The 18,759-nt window shown below is 47.4% G+C and overlaps 1 protein-coding gene across 2 annotated transcripts in view; it reads left to right on the top strand.

The window, feature by feature from the left end:
- PM20D2 (peptidase M20 domain containing 2) overlaps positions 1-16,350 on the top strand; it is a 36,163-nt gene extending 19,813 nt beyond the window's left edge. The window contains exons 5-7 of one of the 2 annotated variants that reach the window (XR_008444335.1): positions 6,188-6,358; positions 10,250-10,357; positions 15,376-15,461. Coding sequence is in view for 1 of the 2 variants with exons in the window: in XM_054021921.1 (XP_053877896.1) it covers positions 6,188-6,323; positions 10,250-10,357; positions 15,376-15,575 (444 nt within the window). In the remaining variant the exon portion in view is untranslated. Of the gene's footprint in view, positions 1-6,187; positions 6,359-10,249; positions 10,358-15,375 lie in introns of both variants that reach the window. The other variant, XM_054021921.1, reaches the window with a different exon arrangement.
- Positions 16,351-18,759: the final 2,409 nt, after the last annotated feature.

Below are 18,759 nucleotides of genomic sequence, written 5' to 3'. Positions count from 1 at the left end.
TCCATTTTTCCCTCTCCTTGTCCTGGACTTTTCTCTTGTCCACTCTTTCCTTCTCTGTGCCATCTGCCATGTTGGCCATCCAGGTCCTTTGTTCGCACTCTGGTGCAGCACTGGCTTGCAGGATCTCACTGAACATCCTTTTCTTTCTTTTCGTCATCAGAATCGGGTGTTGTGTGGGTGTGGAAGGGGCATACTTCAAGGCCGCAGCAGCTGCTGATAAAAAAGATGTATCATTGGATATACCCTAACAGAGAGAAATTTCAAAACTCCCTTCCTTCCTTTTTTCCCATAAAAACTTTTAATAAGACATGCTTATTGACACTTAAGCTTTGGAGCAACTCTCCACAGCCCCATTCTCCAACCCCAGCCATGGTAAGCATAGCCTGCTGGGAGGGGGGAAGAAATCCTCAGGAACAATAACATTTTAGTCCCTATGGCATGGGTATGAGTAGAGAGCAATGGCACAGAATATTTCCACAGGCAGTGGTGGTTTTAGTGGATCTCTCTCCTGCGTGTAGCAAAGGAGCACAGCTGCTATTGGTGTCCTGAAGCTGCCTGGGCCTATATGCCACTAGCCTGTTTACTGCAATGGTAGCAGCCAAACTCATTGTGGAGTGGCATGGGAAAGTGTTCTGCAGGGGAAGAAATAAGGCTACCATTCCTAGAAATCGTTGGGTGACGATTGTGGAGTGTGTTCATGAAAATTCAATCTGGATCTCTCCGGAAGATACAAGGGACAGTCCTTATGTACATAATCAAACTGCTCTGTATGGCCTCTGCATACAAGGGAATGAAAAGCAGATACACGCTATACCTCTGTTTGTTGTATTGCTGTCTCTTCTTGTACTAGTAAAAGAATAAAAAGTCAATATCTGTGTCTTGTTAATTTGGGGTTGGGCTGGGTGCCATCTTTAAATTTAAATGTAAGGAAAAATGCATGCCCATGTTATCTAAGGTCGCTTCCCCTTCATCTGGCTCGTCTATACTTTGGCTGGTGATACTTTGTCTTGGTCTTCTCCAAGGTATCCATGGTTGCCTGCAGAGTGCTTGTGGTATCTGTCAGACATGGCATGCAGCTCGTTGTAAAACCAGCAGGTCTGCAGCTCAGCACCAGATCAATTGTTGTCTACCCTGATCCTGTGGTTTTCCTGATGCAGTTCCTTCACTTCCTGATGCTGATCCCTATCATATCCCTTTGCTTGCATCCCCTATGCAGTCTTTTCTTAGCTGTCCACCTTTATACATCTGTTTTGTAGCTGTGCTTGCACAGTCTCTTCTCTTTCCACAAACCCAGGAGATCCAATATCTTTTGTCTGCTTCAGGCAAGAGCACGTCTATTGCATGGAGCCATCATGATCAGTTGTGTGCAGCTGCCCAACAAAGGAGAACTGCTAGGTGTGCTCATCATGCTGGCCAATCAGGAAAAGGCATTTCAAAAATAACTGGGGTATTTTTGAGGAAGTGTGTGGTTTCTGATCTCTGTGACCCTTGGGCAATGGAATTCACCATTATAACCACAATGGTCACGGTTGCAGGGAATGGGGCATCATGTCAGGGTCGACGCAGATCAGTCAGTGTCTACACTCTGCTGCATCAACCTCAGTAGGTTGACCATAAGTCATCACTTTTTGGGGTGGGGAGTGTGGTGGTTTTACTGTTACTGTAATGGGGCACTTATTTTGGCCAAAGACCAATTTGAGCATAGACACATACAGAAATAGGTCAACGTAAGGTGACTTATGTTGAGCTAATGTTGTAGCATAGATCAGGTCTTGATAACTTCTGTTCTTCAAGTGATTGCTCATGTGTATTCCACTATAGGTGTGCATGCTCGCCCCGTACACCAGTGCCAGAAGCTTTTCTCTTAGCAGTACCCGTAGTGGGGGAGTCCTGCTGCGACCCCTGGAGTGGTGCCTGTATGGTGCGCCATAAAGGGGGCTGCGTGCTCCCCCCACCCTCAGTTGCTTCTTGCCGACAGTGAAGGTAGTCGGAACTTCTGCTCCAGCCTTAGCTGCAGCGCTTATAGCCTTAGTGGTATCCCTTTCGTGAGTGAACAGTTTCTCTAGTGCTTAGCCTGGCTCGGGGCATGCCCCATGGCCCAGGCTTCAAGTCGTGCGACTCTTGTCGCAATCCTATGCCCAGAAGTGATCCAAATTCCCAGTGTCTTCGCTGTCTGGGCGAGGCTCACCTCAGTGAGCGTTGCAAGATCTGTAGGTCATTTAAGCCTTGGATGAAGTGAGAATGTGAGATACGACTCCGATCCCTTCTTATGGAGTCAGCACTGGCCCCGGCACTGACGCGTTGACCCGACCCAGCTCAGGGCACCGAGTCTTCGGTGCGCAGTGAGGCACCATCTACCAGTCGGCACCGCTCCCCGGCTAAGAAGCAAGGGAAGACTCAGCGGCGCTGAGATAAGGAGAGGGGTGAGGCCAGACCCGAGTTGGGCAGCCCACGATCCCCGTCGGGACCTTGACCTCCAACTCAGGCTGAGCAGAGTAGTCTGGTTCTGTCTGCGTGAGCCTTTCCTGAAGTGAGGATGCCTTCGACACCAGAGGCAGCCCAGGCCACGCACGACATCCTTGGCCTACCGGTGCCGGGAGCGCCACCTCAGTCGGGCCCCCGGTCCCGAGGGAAGCCGCCCTTGGGCGCACATCAGCCCTCCCCGGAGGCATCGGAGACTGAGGTGCCTTCCCGGGTTGAAGGTCCTGCCCGAAGCCCGCGACAAACTTCCACCCCGCGGGCCGGGTCTTCTGGGAGTGAGTCTGACTCCTCCGGTCGCAGGGACCGCAGGCGCCAGGACAAGAGGCGACGCCAATCCTCTTCTAGCCAGAGTGAGAGGAGCAGGTCTCAACGCCGATGGCACCGGCACTCTTACTCTAGCGCCCACCGCGATAGACGCCGCGCTCGGAGTGCATCCCAGGCGTCCCCAGCACTGTGGCGTCGTAGCCATGGTCGCCGATGGGAGTTGAGAGACAGCACCTCGGAGATTTACCTGTCCTCATCGTCGAGGTCGAAATCTCGGGGCCAGAGACGTCATGGCCGGGACTGTTCCAGCTGATCGTATGGCACCGTGCGCTCGTCGATGACCTCGGCGTCAGCGCCCAGCCGCCCCTCTCTGGGGCCGCAGCGAAGGAGCAAGCAGCTCTGTCGGGCCCCACGTGTCTCAGTGGCAGGGGGCACCCTGGCAAGGACAATGGTGCCAGTGGGCACCGTGGACGCAGGCACCCGCACCGGTGAGACCCCGCTCCATGGCCGGGGCCTCTCGGGTCCACTCGGCATCTCTGCATCAGCACCATGACCAGGCCGCGGACACCAAACCACCGGGTCCGGAGTTCGGCCCGCCGGTGCCGCCGGACACTGAAGGCACGGTGCCAGCTGCATCCTCGGCACTGGACGAGTCCATTGCGGCGCCGTCTCCCATCTCTCAGGACGACTTTAAGGCTCATCAGGAGCTGCTTAGAAGAGTGGCATTGAACCTCCAGCTCCAGGCCGAGGAGATGGAGGAGCCCTCAGGACATTGAATAAAGGGTCCGACTTCTTCGGCACCGGGCCGTGTGGCCCTTCCTCTGCACCAAGGGGTGGCCAATATTTCCACTGGCCTTTGGCAGACCCCAGCCTCCCTGGGGCCTATTTCGAAGAAGGCCGAGAGGAAGTATTTTGTGCTCACAAAGGGGCACGAATACCTCTACACCCACCCGGCCCCGAACTCTCTGGTGGTAGAGTCCGTTTACCACCGTGAGAGGCATGGCCAGCCCGCGCCCACCCCCAAGGACAAAGATGCTAGGAGACTTGACACCTTTGGAAAAAAGGTTTATTCCTTGGCAGGTTTCCAGCTCAGAGTAGCTAACCACCAGGCGCTGCTGAGCCGATATGATTTTAATCTGTGGGGGTCCCTCCCCAAGTTTGAACCCCTCCTTAAGGACAAGAGGGAGTTCCGGGCCTTGATTGACGAGGGTGCGGCGGCGGCCAAAGCAGCCCTCCAGGCGGCTTCCGATGCAGCGGACACAGCGGCCCGTTCGATGGCTTCGGTCATCTCCATGCGAAGGGCGTCATGGCTCTCACTGTCGGGGCTGTCTATGGAGTCCCAGTCCATCATGCAGGATCTGCCGTTCGACGGGAAGGCCCTGTTCGCGGACCAGACAGACATGCGTCTGCATGGGATGAAGGATTCCCGCACCACCCTGCAGACGCTAGGCCTGTATGTCCCGCCCGCCAAGGACAAGCCCAGGCCTCAAACCTCAGCTCCCCCAGTTTAAGGGAAGATATGAGCCCCTGCCCAAGAGGCAGAGGGAGCAGAGGCGTAGATCCTAGCGCCAGTCCCGTTCGGCCCCACGTCCTGGCCCCTTGAAGGGCAAGAGGACAGGGAAGAGGCGTTTTTGACTCGTTGCGGGGGGGTCACTGGGCCTGTTGCCAGGGAAACCCTCCAGTTAAGAAAGTTGAGTTTTGCCAACCGTTTATCTATCTGCCTTCCAACTACAATGGTCCCATATAACGTTGGACCGATGGGTCCTCAGCACCATCTCCCAGGGGTACAGGTTGCAGTTCGTTTCACTCTGCCCTCCCTCCCCCCCCCCTCCCCATCCTCTGTCCTGGGAGCCGGCCGGGGACCCGGAGCATGCCCCCCTTCTAGGCTGGGAGGTAGCACGCCTCCTCTCCCTGGGAGCTGTGGAGAGGGTACCTCGGGAATTCCAGGGCAAGGGATTTTACTCCAGGTATTTCCTGATCCCGAAGGCGAAAGGCGGGCTCAGGCCCATCCTTGATCTGCGGAATCTCAACCAGTTCCTGGTTCGTTGCAAATTCCGCATGGTATCTCTGGCCTCTATTATTCCATCCCTAGACCCTAGGGATTGGTTCACGGCTCTGGACCTCCAGGATGCATATTTTCACATCCATATTTTCGAGGCTCACAGGCACTTCCTCCATTTCCTAGTGGGTCAGGACCACTACCAGTTTACGGTCCTTCCCTTTGGCCTTTCTACAGCCCCCAGGGTCTTTACAAAGTGCATGGCGGTGGTGGCGACCTACCTCAGGAGGAAAGGGCTGCAGATCTTCCCCCACCTCGACGACTGGCTGCTCAAGGGCAAGTCTCGGTCTCAGGTGCAGGAGCAAATGAACTTCCCACTAAACACCTGCGCAACTCTAGGCCTAGCGGTAAATGAGGCGCAATCCATGTTACTCCCGGTTCAGCGCATACACATCATAGGGGCGCTGTTAGACTCACGGGTGGCCATGGCTCTCATCGCCTCAGTCACGGCCTTCCCAGTAACTACGGCACGGGTGTGGCTTCAAATCCTAGGCCATATGGCAGCATGCACCCATTCGAAGAGAGCTCAGGCCTCGTCAGCGGCCTATGTGGCTCATGTCCCTATTCAGGGCATATGTAAGGCTGCTACGTGGTCCTCTGTCCACACCTTCTCCTCGCACTATGCGATAGTCTCCCAAACGCGGGATGACGCAGGGTTTGGTAGGGCAGTTCTCCGCCCGGGTAACCCTTAAAACTTAAAACTCCTACCCACCTCCATCAGGTATAGCTTGGAGTCACCTATAGTGGAATACATATGAGCAATCACTCGAAGAAGAAAGGACAGTTACCTGTTCCATAACTGGTGTTCTTCGAGATGTCGCACAGGTGTATTCCACATCCTGCCCTCCTTCCCCGCTGTCGGAGTTGTCTGGCAAGATGGAATTGAGGGTGGGGGGGGAGCATGCAGCACCCTTTATGGTGCGATATACCGGCGCCACTCCAGGGGGTCGCAGCCGGGCTCCCCCACTATGGGTACTGCTAAGGGAAAAACTTCCGGCACCGGTGCACGTGGCAAGCACACACTCCTATAGTGGAATACACCTGAGCAATACATCTCGAAGAATGCTAGTTATGGAACAGGTAACTGTCTTTTTTCTAAAGATGCTTTCCACCAGGGTTCTTGCTTCTGGAACTTGGCTTCCTAGTGTGAAACTGTCAGAACTCCCCCAACTTTGTTTTTGGTCCAAGCAGTAATTGACTAAATGCTGACAGTCAAAGGCTCACTCCTTTTGAAAAGAAATTTACGCTCTTAAACTTTGCTCTCAATATCCATAGGCTATAAAATGTAAATGAAGTGTTTGATTTGTTTAAAAACATGACATATTTGGTTAAACTTAGCTTTGTATTGGAATGGAAATGTAACCATTCTCTTTTCTTGGTGAGGTGGAAATCAAAGGTGGAAGGCATGATTACTACAATGTGCTTCAGAACAAGAGTCTGCAGAAAACTTACATGGAGAATGGAAAAGAGCTTGGAATGGAATTCCTTGCAGATGAGTCTTTTTTGAATGGTCCATCAGGTAACCGTGGAACTTGTTTTTATCTCATTTTTGAGGTGAGATCTCTCAAAGGCTGCTTTGACTATTAGCTGACTTAAAATGTCAGAACTTGATCAAGATTTCTTATTAACTGCATATATTCCAAGTGGAAATGGGGGCATGAGGGGAAATTAAGTGAAGATAACTGATCAGTAAGGAAGGCAAATGAGTAAATCACACTCTTCAAAAGGACTATATTAACCCATACTTTCATGTTGATTACTGCAAATTTGTTTGTATAGGTGAAACACTAAGTTCTAAAGATGAAAAGCAAAGTACTGCTTTTTTCTAAAAATCCTAAATTAGACCACAAAATCCCCAAAAAACATTTCTATCACTGACACCCAAAGTGTGTAGAATTTAGTAAGGAAATGCTGGGGAGATTCTCACTGCAGAGTCTTGGCCTTCCATCACAAAACAAGTGAAATGCCCAAAGCTGTTAAAATTCTTGCTACCATTGCCTTTATGGACCAAGAGAGAGAGCATGAATTCTCTACTAGTGGTGTTCACTCACCCCTCCTGATCTTTAACAATTGCCTTCAGAACCTTCCAGCTTTGACCATGGTCCTCTGCAAAAGCTGCCCCTCTTTAGCTACTCTTGCTCTAGCTTTTCTTCATCCCATCCAGCATTAATGGCATTTTATATCTTTTACTGTCTTCCTCCTAAAAAGCAACAGTGTCCTGTGGCACCTTTAAGATTAACAGAAGTATTGGAAGCATAAACTATTATACCTGCCTCTGGAGATTTCCATTACTTGCATCTGAAGAAGTGAGGTTCTTACCCACGAAAGCTTATGCTCCCAATACTTCTGTTAGTCTTAAAGGTGCCACAGGACCCTCTGTTGCTTTTTACAGATTCAGACTAACACGGCTACCCCTCTGATACTGTCTTCCTCCTGGCCTTCATTCAGATTGGTGGGTCTTCACAACTTTTTGTGGTGTTCTTTCATTGTCATGGTGGGAAATGGGAGAAACCCAGGAACTCTGACTTAGGAACTGGCCTCTGGAGACCTTGAAACTCAAGTTTCTCTATGGCCTGGCCTTTGTTTTGTGTATTGAGTGTTTCTGTCACTATTTGTAAGGTCTCTGCTTCTTTTAAGGTAAGAGGCTTAATGGCTTAAAGGTTGAATGTGGATTCAATATATTCTTTTAGGATATCTGTTCTCACAATTGACAGAGAAGGAAGACCCCTCAGTTGCTTCTGCAGTGTCTGTACAGCAGAGAAGTCAAATGTGCAAATCTGCTTGCAGGTGTTGCCCTAGGAGGTTAAGCAGGTTTTGAAGAATTACTCTAATCCCTCAAATTGCGCACTTCAATACTCTGCTTATCTGGCACAGAACAAGCCTCAAGTGAAGGAGAAAGCCCTAAGTGTGAACCTGATCTGGCTTTGACTTGGTGCCATTATGGCTTTCAGTGCCATGACCTGATTCCCCTTACACCCTGTGGTGTAGCTTCACTACAAGATCTTTTTTATTCCTTCAAGTTCAACAGCTTCGTGTGCATGAGGCCCCAACAATTGAGATGATAGCATACTTTGACTTGTCAGAATGAAGCAGAGCCTCCACATAAGACACTGAGGCAGGTTGCGAGGGAGTCAGCAGTTCTCGAAAACATCACTGTTAAAAGCTAGGACTCCATAGTGAAGCTTCTTGAAATCTTTGGATTTTCCCTCCTCCATTCATGTTTGTGAGATAGGTAGATAATAATTTCTGGGTTCTATTATATGCTCAGTGATCTGACCAAAGTTTCAGTATTCACTTCAAGGCACACTTCTGCCCCTTTAGTAGTTGGACCTTCTCTGTTGAAGTAGGCACAGAACTGTGGCCACAAAGGCTGCATCTCCACAATGGAGACTGCCACAAGCCAATGTTAATGTTTCCTGAATCAAATTTGACTGCCTAGGCAGCAACTAGAAAGGTCAAGCAACTTGTGTGACAGCTGTCTGATTAGCTGGTGGCAGAGTCCTGTTGCTTGGATGCACAGCGATCAGAAGACTTCTGATAGAAATAGTATTCCTCTACAGAGGAACACAAGATGGTGAAAAGCAGGGGAAAATCTAACATTACCCAGTTTTTGAAAAAGTTATCTGATAGCATGGTTTGAGTTGATAATGGTGTCTCAACATCTGGCTACCTTAGGCTCATCACAAATAATTTCTTCCTAAGTTAGTAGTGAAATGATCTTCAGAAGATGGGTTACCATTTTACCTCTTTTCCAGCAATAGCAAGAAAGATGCCTATAGTTCTGCTCCAAAGGAGGTATGCATAGGAAATCTGTAGTGGATCACTTCTGATGTGCTGGGGCAAAAAGTACTAGGATGTCTCTGACAATTCCATGTATTCTTCTAATGATTAGAAAAATAAAACAAGACAGGTTAAAATTCTCTTAATCTGATTTGAGCTTGGCAATGCGAGCATATAGAACTCCTGGAGCCTCCATTTTGTCTCCCCAGGTCTCTGAACTGTTGACTAAGAAGATGGTCTGACAATCTGAGCTATTGGACCTTAAATACATCTGATATGTGCTATGCCAAAACGGGGGTTTATTCAGACTACACTACTAAAGTGGAAAGGTTCATTGTTTTGGCAAGAGATAACAATGTTTCTGTTCTACTTCCATTTTGTCTATCGTGGACTACTTGCTCCACTTAGTCTTATACTTTCTGTTCTCATTGTATGAGATGAAGATTCTCAAGTCTCTTTATTGGCAATCTCTCTTTGTCGCCTTCCAAAGGAAAGTTGTAGTCTTTAAGACTTAGTGGTGAATTGACTGAAGGAACTAGTAATGTCTTCCTTCCAGTCAAAGACCTTGTCTTGACCTGGATCTGTCGGTTCTTGATAGAGGTATTTTTTGAGTCTGAGAGAACGCTTTATTTAATCTGTCCTCAAAGATAAATTTTCTAATTCCAGTCACAGTTGTGAGAAGAGTGAGCAGTGAGTTCTAATAGGAATTCCTCTTTCACAATTTCTTCCCAAAACCTCATTCTCACCAGTGGGAAAACTAGACTCCATATATGGATAGAACATGTCATTCATCAAGTAGGAAACACTTTGTAACTCTTGAATGATCAGTATGAAGGGAATCCCGTTTCCATTCAGCGCCTGTCTAAATGGCTCATGCTGTACATTGAGATACTATGCTTACCTCAAGATGTTAGAATTCCCTTGACCAGGGGTGAGACCCTCACTGATGGCATATGTCTAAAGTTCCCATTGTAAACATCTACAGGACTGCTATGTGGCATCTTTACAAAACATTAATCTCTTGATTTGGCATCTAGAGGTGACCTTACTTTCCAAGGGCTCTTCTGCAATCCTTGTTTCGCTAGAAAATTCCTCAGCCCTACTTTGAGTTGTACAGTTTGCTTAGACTCCCACAAATGAGAATAGATAGAAGCCACAGAAATTGCTGCTTACTGTGGTATCAAGTTCTTCAAGAATGTTGCTTTTGTATATTCGCACTTGAGGGATGGCACCAGCCTGGTGCTGTTGAGCTTTGGAAGCCTTCTAGAAAACAGGAACTAGTGGATCTCCAAGTACCTGATTGTGGGCACAGATCCTTGGGCACAGTGGTTATAGAAGGCTCGCGTATCTCCAGTCATCTCAAATCCTGCCACTAACCCCAAGGAGGAACGGATCTCTAGAAAACTCTGCACTTACTGATCTGTGTTGTAAGGAGGCACTGTATTTGAGTGAACTTGTTCCATGTGCACTGCTGTTAAATAGAAGTGCAAAATCAAATAAGTATTGACTCTGCTTTGTTAGTAACATGACCAGATATGATGTTCTAGATAGTGATACTGTACTGTTTTACTACAGTTCAGGTGTGTATCCCAGATTTTTTTTTTGTCTTAAAAGCTGTACATTATAATATTTGTTCATTGAGCAAGCTTCTTTGTCTCTTCCTAGGTTCCACTGACTTTGGGAATGTTACGTATGTGATTCCTGGGATTCATCCCTATTTTTACATTGGCTCAGATGCATTGAACCATACTGAGCCATACACTGCAGCTTCAGGTAATTGCTTTTGAAGTGAACAGGGCTCTAATTTATAGGTGTTCTTTGAAACTTTAAATATAGAAGAATGTCCACTAACATTTTATGGTTAAAGCCACATTCAATAAAGTACTAGTCCTAAAGTGTGCCTCATACAGTTTTGAAGGATGTCATCCTATTTTACTTTCTCTCCTATAAAAGGTCGCCTTTAAAAGTTGCATTATAGGATGGAAATTGAAAAGCTATTAATTAGCTTGCTAGAAATATTCTTGCAATTGTTTGAGACTAATATACTCCGATATAAGTAACGGTTAAGAGGATGTATATAAAACATTGGTTTTGATCCATTAGTATTTGCTGTAAATTAACCAACAGTAATCCACCAAAATACAAACACTTGGCAGAGCTGGAGATGCAGAAGATTAAGTGCTTGTCAAGTTTGGGCACTGGTTTTGAATCCTGCTATGGTAAGCCTGTAAAGTTTTAGGTGTTCAGGTATTACAATGATTACATAATAAGTACGTAGATAGCAATGGTATTTATTCAGTAAATATTTCAAGAATTGACTGTATGCTCTTTAAAAAAAAAAAAAAAAAAAAAAAATAGGATCAAAGAGCTATACAGTTGTTCCTCAATCAAAATGGTAAATTTTAAAGCTGAAACAGCCATAGAAACTAAAATTGGCTGGAGAATACTTGTCATATTTTTCAAATTGAAAACTGAGTGGTGGTAGGTGTCCCATATTTAAGGTTGAAGCTAGCATCCTGTTAGAAGCCTGAGTTCCTTCTTCAAGTTTGTGCCCCACAGTTATTCAGAAAGAAATCTGGTCTTTCTGAAATTATGCATGTTGCATCTTAATTTAGTTGAAAATCAGGAAAGGAATTTTTAAGTTATGGTGGTCTGAAAACATACCCCAGGTTAACTTTTTTTGAAAACTCTTTAAATTGAAGTTTATCTCTGATATGGCTTAGTCTAGAAACTCTCCTTTTGTTTGGGTTCCCTGAGATGTCTTTCAGTATTTTTGAGAGGCTTAACGCATGATGCTTTGTATGTTAAGGAATTTTTGCTCTATCTTAAAATGTCTTAATCTTTCTGTTGCTGTCTGGGTTTTTGAAACCAGGCTGGAAGCTCTGGTTTTTGACACACTAAATGTTAGTAGCATTGCCACCTAGGCATTCCAGTCATTTGTCAAACCATAACTTAGACTTCCTCGAGTGCTGGTCCCTATGTGTATTCCACACATGGGCATGCATACATACCCCCGAGACCAGGAAAATCTTGCAAACCGCCTCCGTTGGTCTGCACCTTTGCCCTAGTTCTCCTCTTGCTCTGCACCAAGAATATAAGGGGCAGTGTGGACCAACTGCCTCTCAATTCCTTCTTCCTGCTGCATGGCCTGAGTCAGAATCCTCCAGTGTCCAGAAGTATCTTTGCATCAAGTTTGTCTTCATCTCTGTAAATATAATTGAATATAGTTCATTAGTGATTTTTTTAGTTTTTTTTGTATAGTTAGTGTAGCTTATTTTACTCACCCCGATGACCTTATTTTGTCTCCCCTTTCAGGAGTCAGAAGTACTTGTGGCACCTTAGAGACTAACAAATTTATTAGAGCATAAGCTTTTGTGGACTACAGCCCACTTATGCATCCGAAGAAGTGGGCTGGAGTCCACGAAAGCTTATGCTCTAATAAATTTGTTAGTCTCTAAGGTGCCACAAGTACTCCTGTTCCTTTCAGGAGTAGGACTCTGCCAGGAATTCTGGGATTTGAAAACTGTCTCCTTCCCCCGCTATGTCCCATTCAGTGATGACCACCAATGCTCCCTTTACTGCCTTGGAGAGGCTCATATCTCTGCCAAGTGCAGTATCTGTTGCTCGGTCCCACCCTGAGGGGGAGAATAGAGTTCTGACGGAGGAAGTACCTCATGGGGGAAAAAACCATGAGACCCCAGTCAGATCCAGGCCAGGGAGACTGCCTTCTCTGCATCATCTGGAGATCTCAAGCAGTGTCCCTCTGAACATGAGCTCTCAAGTAAAGGCTGGCTCCGTTAAAGAACCATTGTTTCGGGCTTCTCATGGGTATAAAAACATGTCCCCCTCTAATCCAATGTCCAGGAGAAGGGATTTTTTGCTTTGTTTACTTCTTCCAAGTAGGGGGAGTCTTTGTTTGCAGGTCCCAAGAACTTTAGTCGGCCTAGGCCTTTCGACTATGAAGGGAAAGCACACCAGAGCAAAGCCAGTGCTGACTGCAATCTCTAAGTCAAAGGACCATCAACTGCCAATACCAATGAAGAGCTCCAGACAGGACCCTCTCTCCACGGCAGTACCCAGGCAGTCCCAAAAGGACACACTGAATCTGTAATGGCACTGGATCTGGCGCAACGACAACCGGGTCTCCTTGTACTCCAGGAAGAACTGTGACATATTCTACTACAAAGGATATCTTAGTCTTCCTGGTCCTCCAATCTCCTCTAATTTCAAGCCTGGTCCTTCTGAATTACATATTTATCCCAGAAGAGGATGCGCCTGAAGAAGTCATTCCCATATTTCATTCACAAGCTGAAATTTACTCCCACTGATAATGGCAGTACCACCATTGGGCCTAGATCTGGCCTTCTCATTTGGCTGAATCCAAGGCCGAAGACGAACAGTCAACTCCTCAACTGAGGGAGGTTAGCACAGACAGGGCTTCCAAGAGAACGTGGGTAATGCCCTAGGGTCCACCCCAATCAACCTTTGACCCTTCAGATTGGCCCTATTGGGAACCCTGGGACCCTTATGCACAATACCCCAGATCCATATGCTCTACCAGAGACTCACACCATCCCTTTCCTTTTGGATGACAGCAGCCAGCTCCACAGGATACGTGGAAGGGGAAGATTATGAATTAGATCCACCGCGCGGTACCCCCAAGTATATTATCTTCCTCAGTGGATGAGGCAATTGCCCCATCTTCAGCCCCTCTTCCCACCCCCCCCCCCCCCGCCTCCATGACCATAGGCAATAACAAGGACTATTGCAAAGGGTGGTAGCAGAGCTTCAAATTCTATTAAGGAAGTTGAAGATATTCAGCCAAAGCTCTTGAGCATTCTGCAGCCCACCAGACCCAGTTGGCTAGCACTCCCAGCAAATGCCATATGGAACCAGTTGGAGTGGTATGGCATGCACCCGCAACGTGTACCTCTATTCCTAAAATGGTTAAGAAGGGCTACTTTGTGTCTTAACAAGATTTCTGCTCCTTTTGCACTCACCCTGATCCCAGACTCTCTAGTAGTACAAGCAACTATGGAAAGATTAAGGCAGCAACACCCCAGGGCTGCTCCTTCCAATAAGGGAGCTAAACATCTTAACCTTCTGGGGAGGAAGGTATTGACATCCACCAGCTTCCTATTCAGAATTTCTACCTACTAGACCCTGTAAGTGAAACATGATTTTTATGAACTATTCAGTTACTAGATTTCAAAGATAAACTCCCCAAGACAGGGCTCAATTCCCCAGCCCTTTGTTGAGGACGGTAGACGTGTGTCTGAAACCTCGCATTCTGCAGTGGATGCAGCCGATACCACATCAAAATCTATGATGACTGCAATAGTAATGCAGTGGGAGTCATGGCTTCACTTTTTGGGGTTCCCCAGGGAGGTTCAGAACAGCATAGAGGACTTGTCCTTTAAAACCAATCTCTTCAGTGAGAAAACAGATGTCTTTACACTTATTTAAAAAAAAAACAAAAAAACCCACACACTCCAGGTCAACCTTCTCTTCCCTGGGCACCTATATTCGAGCTCTGAAGAGGAATCACCGCAAACAATCATATACGCGAAGGGCTCTTCCACAGCCTTTCTACCACCAATGACTGTACAAACCACCCTGCAAGTGACAAAAAGGTCCAGAGGCCAAGATAGGCAGGAAACAAGGAAATAAAATGCCAAAACACTTAATGCAGAGTTAAGATTAAATTGCATCATTTATCTGTATGCATTCCAGCATGGCCCCTTCAAGAGTGTTATAAAAATGGAGTGGCAGAGAGGAGGGTGGAACTGGTGGTGTATGAGGCTGGATGCGCGGCGCTGGGAATGTGGAGGCAGAGCAGTTTACTGTTTAGATGTAGCTGAACTGAATGGTGGAGGGATTAGCTGGAGCAGATTGGCACAGCTGTCACTGTGATATGCAGAATAGTGCATGTGTACCTTGAGGGATCAACTATGCCTCATTTAGTGCTGAGTTCTCTAGGCTGCGCTAGTAGCGGTGACCAACAGTGGTTTTGTCATGGGGATTGTCAATGGGGGGGGGAGGGTCTGGCATATGTGACCCTGGGGCTTAGTGAAGGCAGTGTGTCAGAAGCAGTCCTCTGGGCAAGGGTGAAGGAGTGGTAACGTTTGTCACCCAAGCTAAAACTGAGTTTTGCCTTAGCCAAAATGTCCTACAGTTGTCATGTGTTCTGGTTCCAACCCATTCTGGATAGTGGGAGAGTGGGTGGGAGAGTGAGAGAGAGGAAGAGTGTGTGTGTGTGTGTGTGTGTTGGGATGTCACTTGAGCACAGCAGAGTTAAAGCTGCATTGCAGTGGTGGCATGTACTGTAAATTATTATTTTCTGCTTTTCGGGTTTAAGGTTCGCCACCCCACATTCTAGAAGGGTGGGAGGCACCACTGGGCAGCCTTACCTCCTTTAATGAAGTGTTTTGGCATTTATTTTTAAAGCTATGTTCTCTCTGCTTTATTGTAGAGCTTATCATAAACCCCTCTAGTCCCTTCTGCCTAGCTTCCTGTTACAGGTTTAGAAAAAAATCCACATACTGATAGGATTATATGGCACTGGGAAATAGATGGGATCCCTCAGTTGTTCATTTCCAGGCATTTTACGTTCTACAAGTAGGACTGTCTGTAAAACAAGTAATATTGGTTTTAGTTAGATGTCACTGAGACTGACTTTTTTTAAGGTTGTTCTATTTCCAATAATATTAATTTATTTGAATGCTTTGCTGTTGTACAGTTTTTCAGTGGCTAGATTTTTAACCTGAAGTGGTGTTTTGGTTTTACCACAGGGTCTCAAGAAGCACAGTTCTACACTCTACGTGCAGCAAAAGCTTTGGCAATGACTGCACTAGATGTTCTCTTCAAGCCAGATCTGTTGGAAAAAGTCAGAGAAGACTTCAGACAAACGACTCTAAAAGAGAAAGGCCACTTAAATGTAACGGAACAAGGCAAAGAATCTGGCCCAGCGGCAGCGTGTGCAACACGTTAAACAAAACTAAAACCTAAATACTTCCATGTTAACGGAATAAATGTTCTACTTGAATTCTAAAGGAGGCAGGACAGATTTCTTAGCTGGAGGAAGGTTGACTTTTGACTTTTTTTTTTTTTTTAAGGGATGTAGGGAAACCAAATGGTCTCATTACTTTCAAAAAAAAATTTCCTCTTAAAAATAATCATGTAGTTGTAATTTTGCATGCTATAAAATGATACACGCTTTTTGAATCTATTTGGATGGTTGATCCACAGTGACAGACAATTGGTTGAATGCTTTTTGCACAGTACTTCAGTCTACAGCTACAACATCCACATTTCAGGTTAAGATGGCAGAACCATATAGAAAAGCTCACCTATTAAAAATACCCTAAATACATTGACCTGTCATGGTAAACCTTTTGTGGGGAAGGACTGGAGGAACCTTGTGTTGAAATCTGTACAAGATGTATAACAACCCCATCCCCTAGCTAAAGTACAAACTTTCAGGGGAAAGTAACATACCAGAGAGGGTAAATCTGTACACTTGAGCCAAAATAGGGTGCCTAAAATAAAATTCTATGTAGGTGCCTAAATTGGTAGCCTTATTTTTCAGTGGTGCTGAGCTCCTAGCATCTCCCACGGAACTTAATTGGAACGGAATGCTTCCAAAAATCAGGACTTGCTCATAGGAGTTCAACGTAGGTCTTGTCTGCAGGAGAAAGCTGCACCTGTTTAAAGGTGTCAATCTTTTTTTTTTTTTTTAAAGCCAATTCAGTTAAACTAGTACAAAAGGCTTCTCATAGGGTATGTCTACACTACGAAATTAGTTCGAATTTATAGAAGCCGGTTTTATTGAAATCGGTTGTATACAGCCGATTGTGTATGTCCACACAATAAAATGCTCTAGGTGCTCTAGTCGGCAGACCGCGTCCACAGTACGAGGCTAGCGTCGACTTCCGGAGCATTGCACTATGGGTAGCTATCCCACAGCTATCCCACAGTTCCCGCAGTCTCCGCCGCCCCTTGGAATTCTGGGTTGAGATCCCAATGCCCGGATGATGCAAAACAGTGTCGCGGGCGGTTCTGGGTACATGTCGTCAGGCCCCTCCCTCCCCCGTCACAGCAACGGCAGACAATAGATTCGCGCCCTTTTATCTGGGTTAGTTACCTGGGTTACCTGTGCAGACAACATGGAGCCCGCTCAGCACAGCTGAGCTCACCGTCACCATATATCCTCTTGGTGCCGGCAGACGTGGGACTGCATTGCTACACAGCAGCAGCTGCTAACTGCCTTTTGGCGGTAGACGGTGCAGTAGACTGGTAGCCTTCATCGGCGATCTGGGTGCTGGCAGCCGTGGGGCTTGCCTTTTGGCAGTAAATGGTGTATTATGACTGTTAGCCGGCCTATTACAAGTCGGGTCATCGCACATTAGCAGAGTCTTCCCTGAGCAGCAGCTCGTGCAATAGGCCTGAAGACCATCGTCATACACCGCCCCGTATTTGCTGCCAAGCACCCAGAAAGATGCCGAGGGCTATCAGTCACGCTGCACCGTCGTCTTAAGATGTAAAAAATAGATTTTCTCTGTATTCATTTGCTTCCCCCTCCCTCCGTCAAATCAACGGCCTGCTAAACCCAGGGTTTTCAGTTTAATCTTTGGGGGGGACCAGTCTGTGACAGTTGTTTGTGTCTCTCCCTGATGCACAGCCACCGTTCTTTATTTTAATTCCCTGTGCCTGTACGCCATGTCGTCACTCGGCCCCCCTCCCTCCTTCCCCTAGGCCGTCAGATACTACGTTTGCGCCACAGCTCGAGCCGCGAAGCGGTTCACGCCTTTTCTTTGAATTCTGGGTTGAGATCCCAATGCCCGGATGATGCAAAACAGTGTCGCGGGCGGTTCTGGGTACATGTCGTCAGGCCCCTCCCTCCCCCGTCACAGCAACGGCAGACAATAGATTCGCGCCTTTTTACCTGGGTTACCTGGGTTACCTGTGCAGACAACATGGAGCCCGCTCAGCACAGCTGAGCTCACCGTCACCATATGTCCTCTGGGTGCCGGCAGACGTGGGACTGCATTGCTACACAGCAGCAGCTGCTAACTGCCTTTTGGCAGTAGACGGTGTAGCATGAGTGATAGCCGTGGGGCTGGCAGCCGTAGGGCTGCATTGCACCAGCCCCTTCCAGGCGATGGTATATTATGACTGGTACCCGTCGTCGTCGTACTGGAGTGGCTGTCAATCATGGCCACCTGGGCAGACATGCTACTGTCTCGATGATGACGGTTACCAGTCATAATGTACTATTTTCTGCCAATTGCCCAATATTGTCTGCTAAGCACCCAGAAGAGGCCGAGGGCGATGCTGGGTGCTGGCGGACGTGGGGCTGGCAGACATGGGGCTGCATTGCTACACAGCAGCAGCCCCTTGCCTTTTGGCAGATGATGGTATATTATGATTGGTACCCATCATCATCATACTGGTATGGCTGTCACTCATGCTGCAGCGTCGGCTGCCACCTTAAGATGTAAAAAATAGATTTATTCTGTGTTCATTTGCTTCCCCTTCCTCCGTGAAATCAACGGCCTGCTAAGCCCAGGGTTTCCAGTTTAATCTTTGGGGGGACCATTCTGTGTGACAGTTGTTTGTGTTTCTCCCTGTTCCTGTACCTGTACGCCATGTCGTCACTTGGCCCTCCCTCCCTCCCTCCCTCCCTCCCGCCCTCCTTCTCCTGGTCCATCAGATACTACTTTCGCGCCTTTTTTCTGACCAGGCGCCATAGCTAGCACTGGGATCATGGAGCCCGCTCAGATCACCGCGGCAATTATGAGCACTATGAACACCACGCGCATTGTCCTGGAGTATATGCAGAGCCAGAACATGCCAAGGCGAAACCCGGACCAGGCGAGGAGGCGATTGCAGCACGGCGACGAGAGTGATGAGGAAATTGACATGGCCATAGACCTCTCACAAGGCACAGGCCCCAGCAATGTGGAAATCATGGTGTCACTGGGGCAGGTTGATACCGTGGAACGCCGATTCTGGGCCCGGGAAACAAGCACAGACTGGTGGGATCGCATCGTGCTGCAGGTATGGGACGATTCCCAGTGGCTGCGAAACTTTCGCATGCGTAAGGCCACTTTCATGGAACTTTGTGACTTGCTTTCCCCTGCCCTGAAGCGCCAGAATACCAAGATGAGAGCAGC

Source organism: Malaclemys terrapin, chromosome 3 (genome assembly GCF_027887155.1).
Source record: "Malaclemys terrapin pileata isolate rMalTer1 chromosome 3, rMalTer1.hap1, whole genome shotgun sequence".
Taxonomy (NCBI): domain Eukaryota; kingdom Metazoa; phylum Chordata; order Testudines; family Emydidae; genus Malaclemys; species Malaclemys terrapin.
The sequence above is the reverse complement of the archived record's forward strand: the minus strand, read 5'-3'. Positions and strand labels throughout refer to the sequence as shown.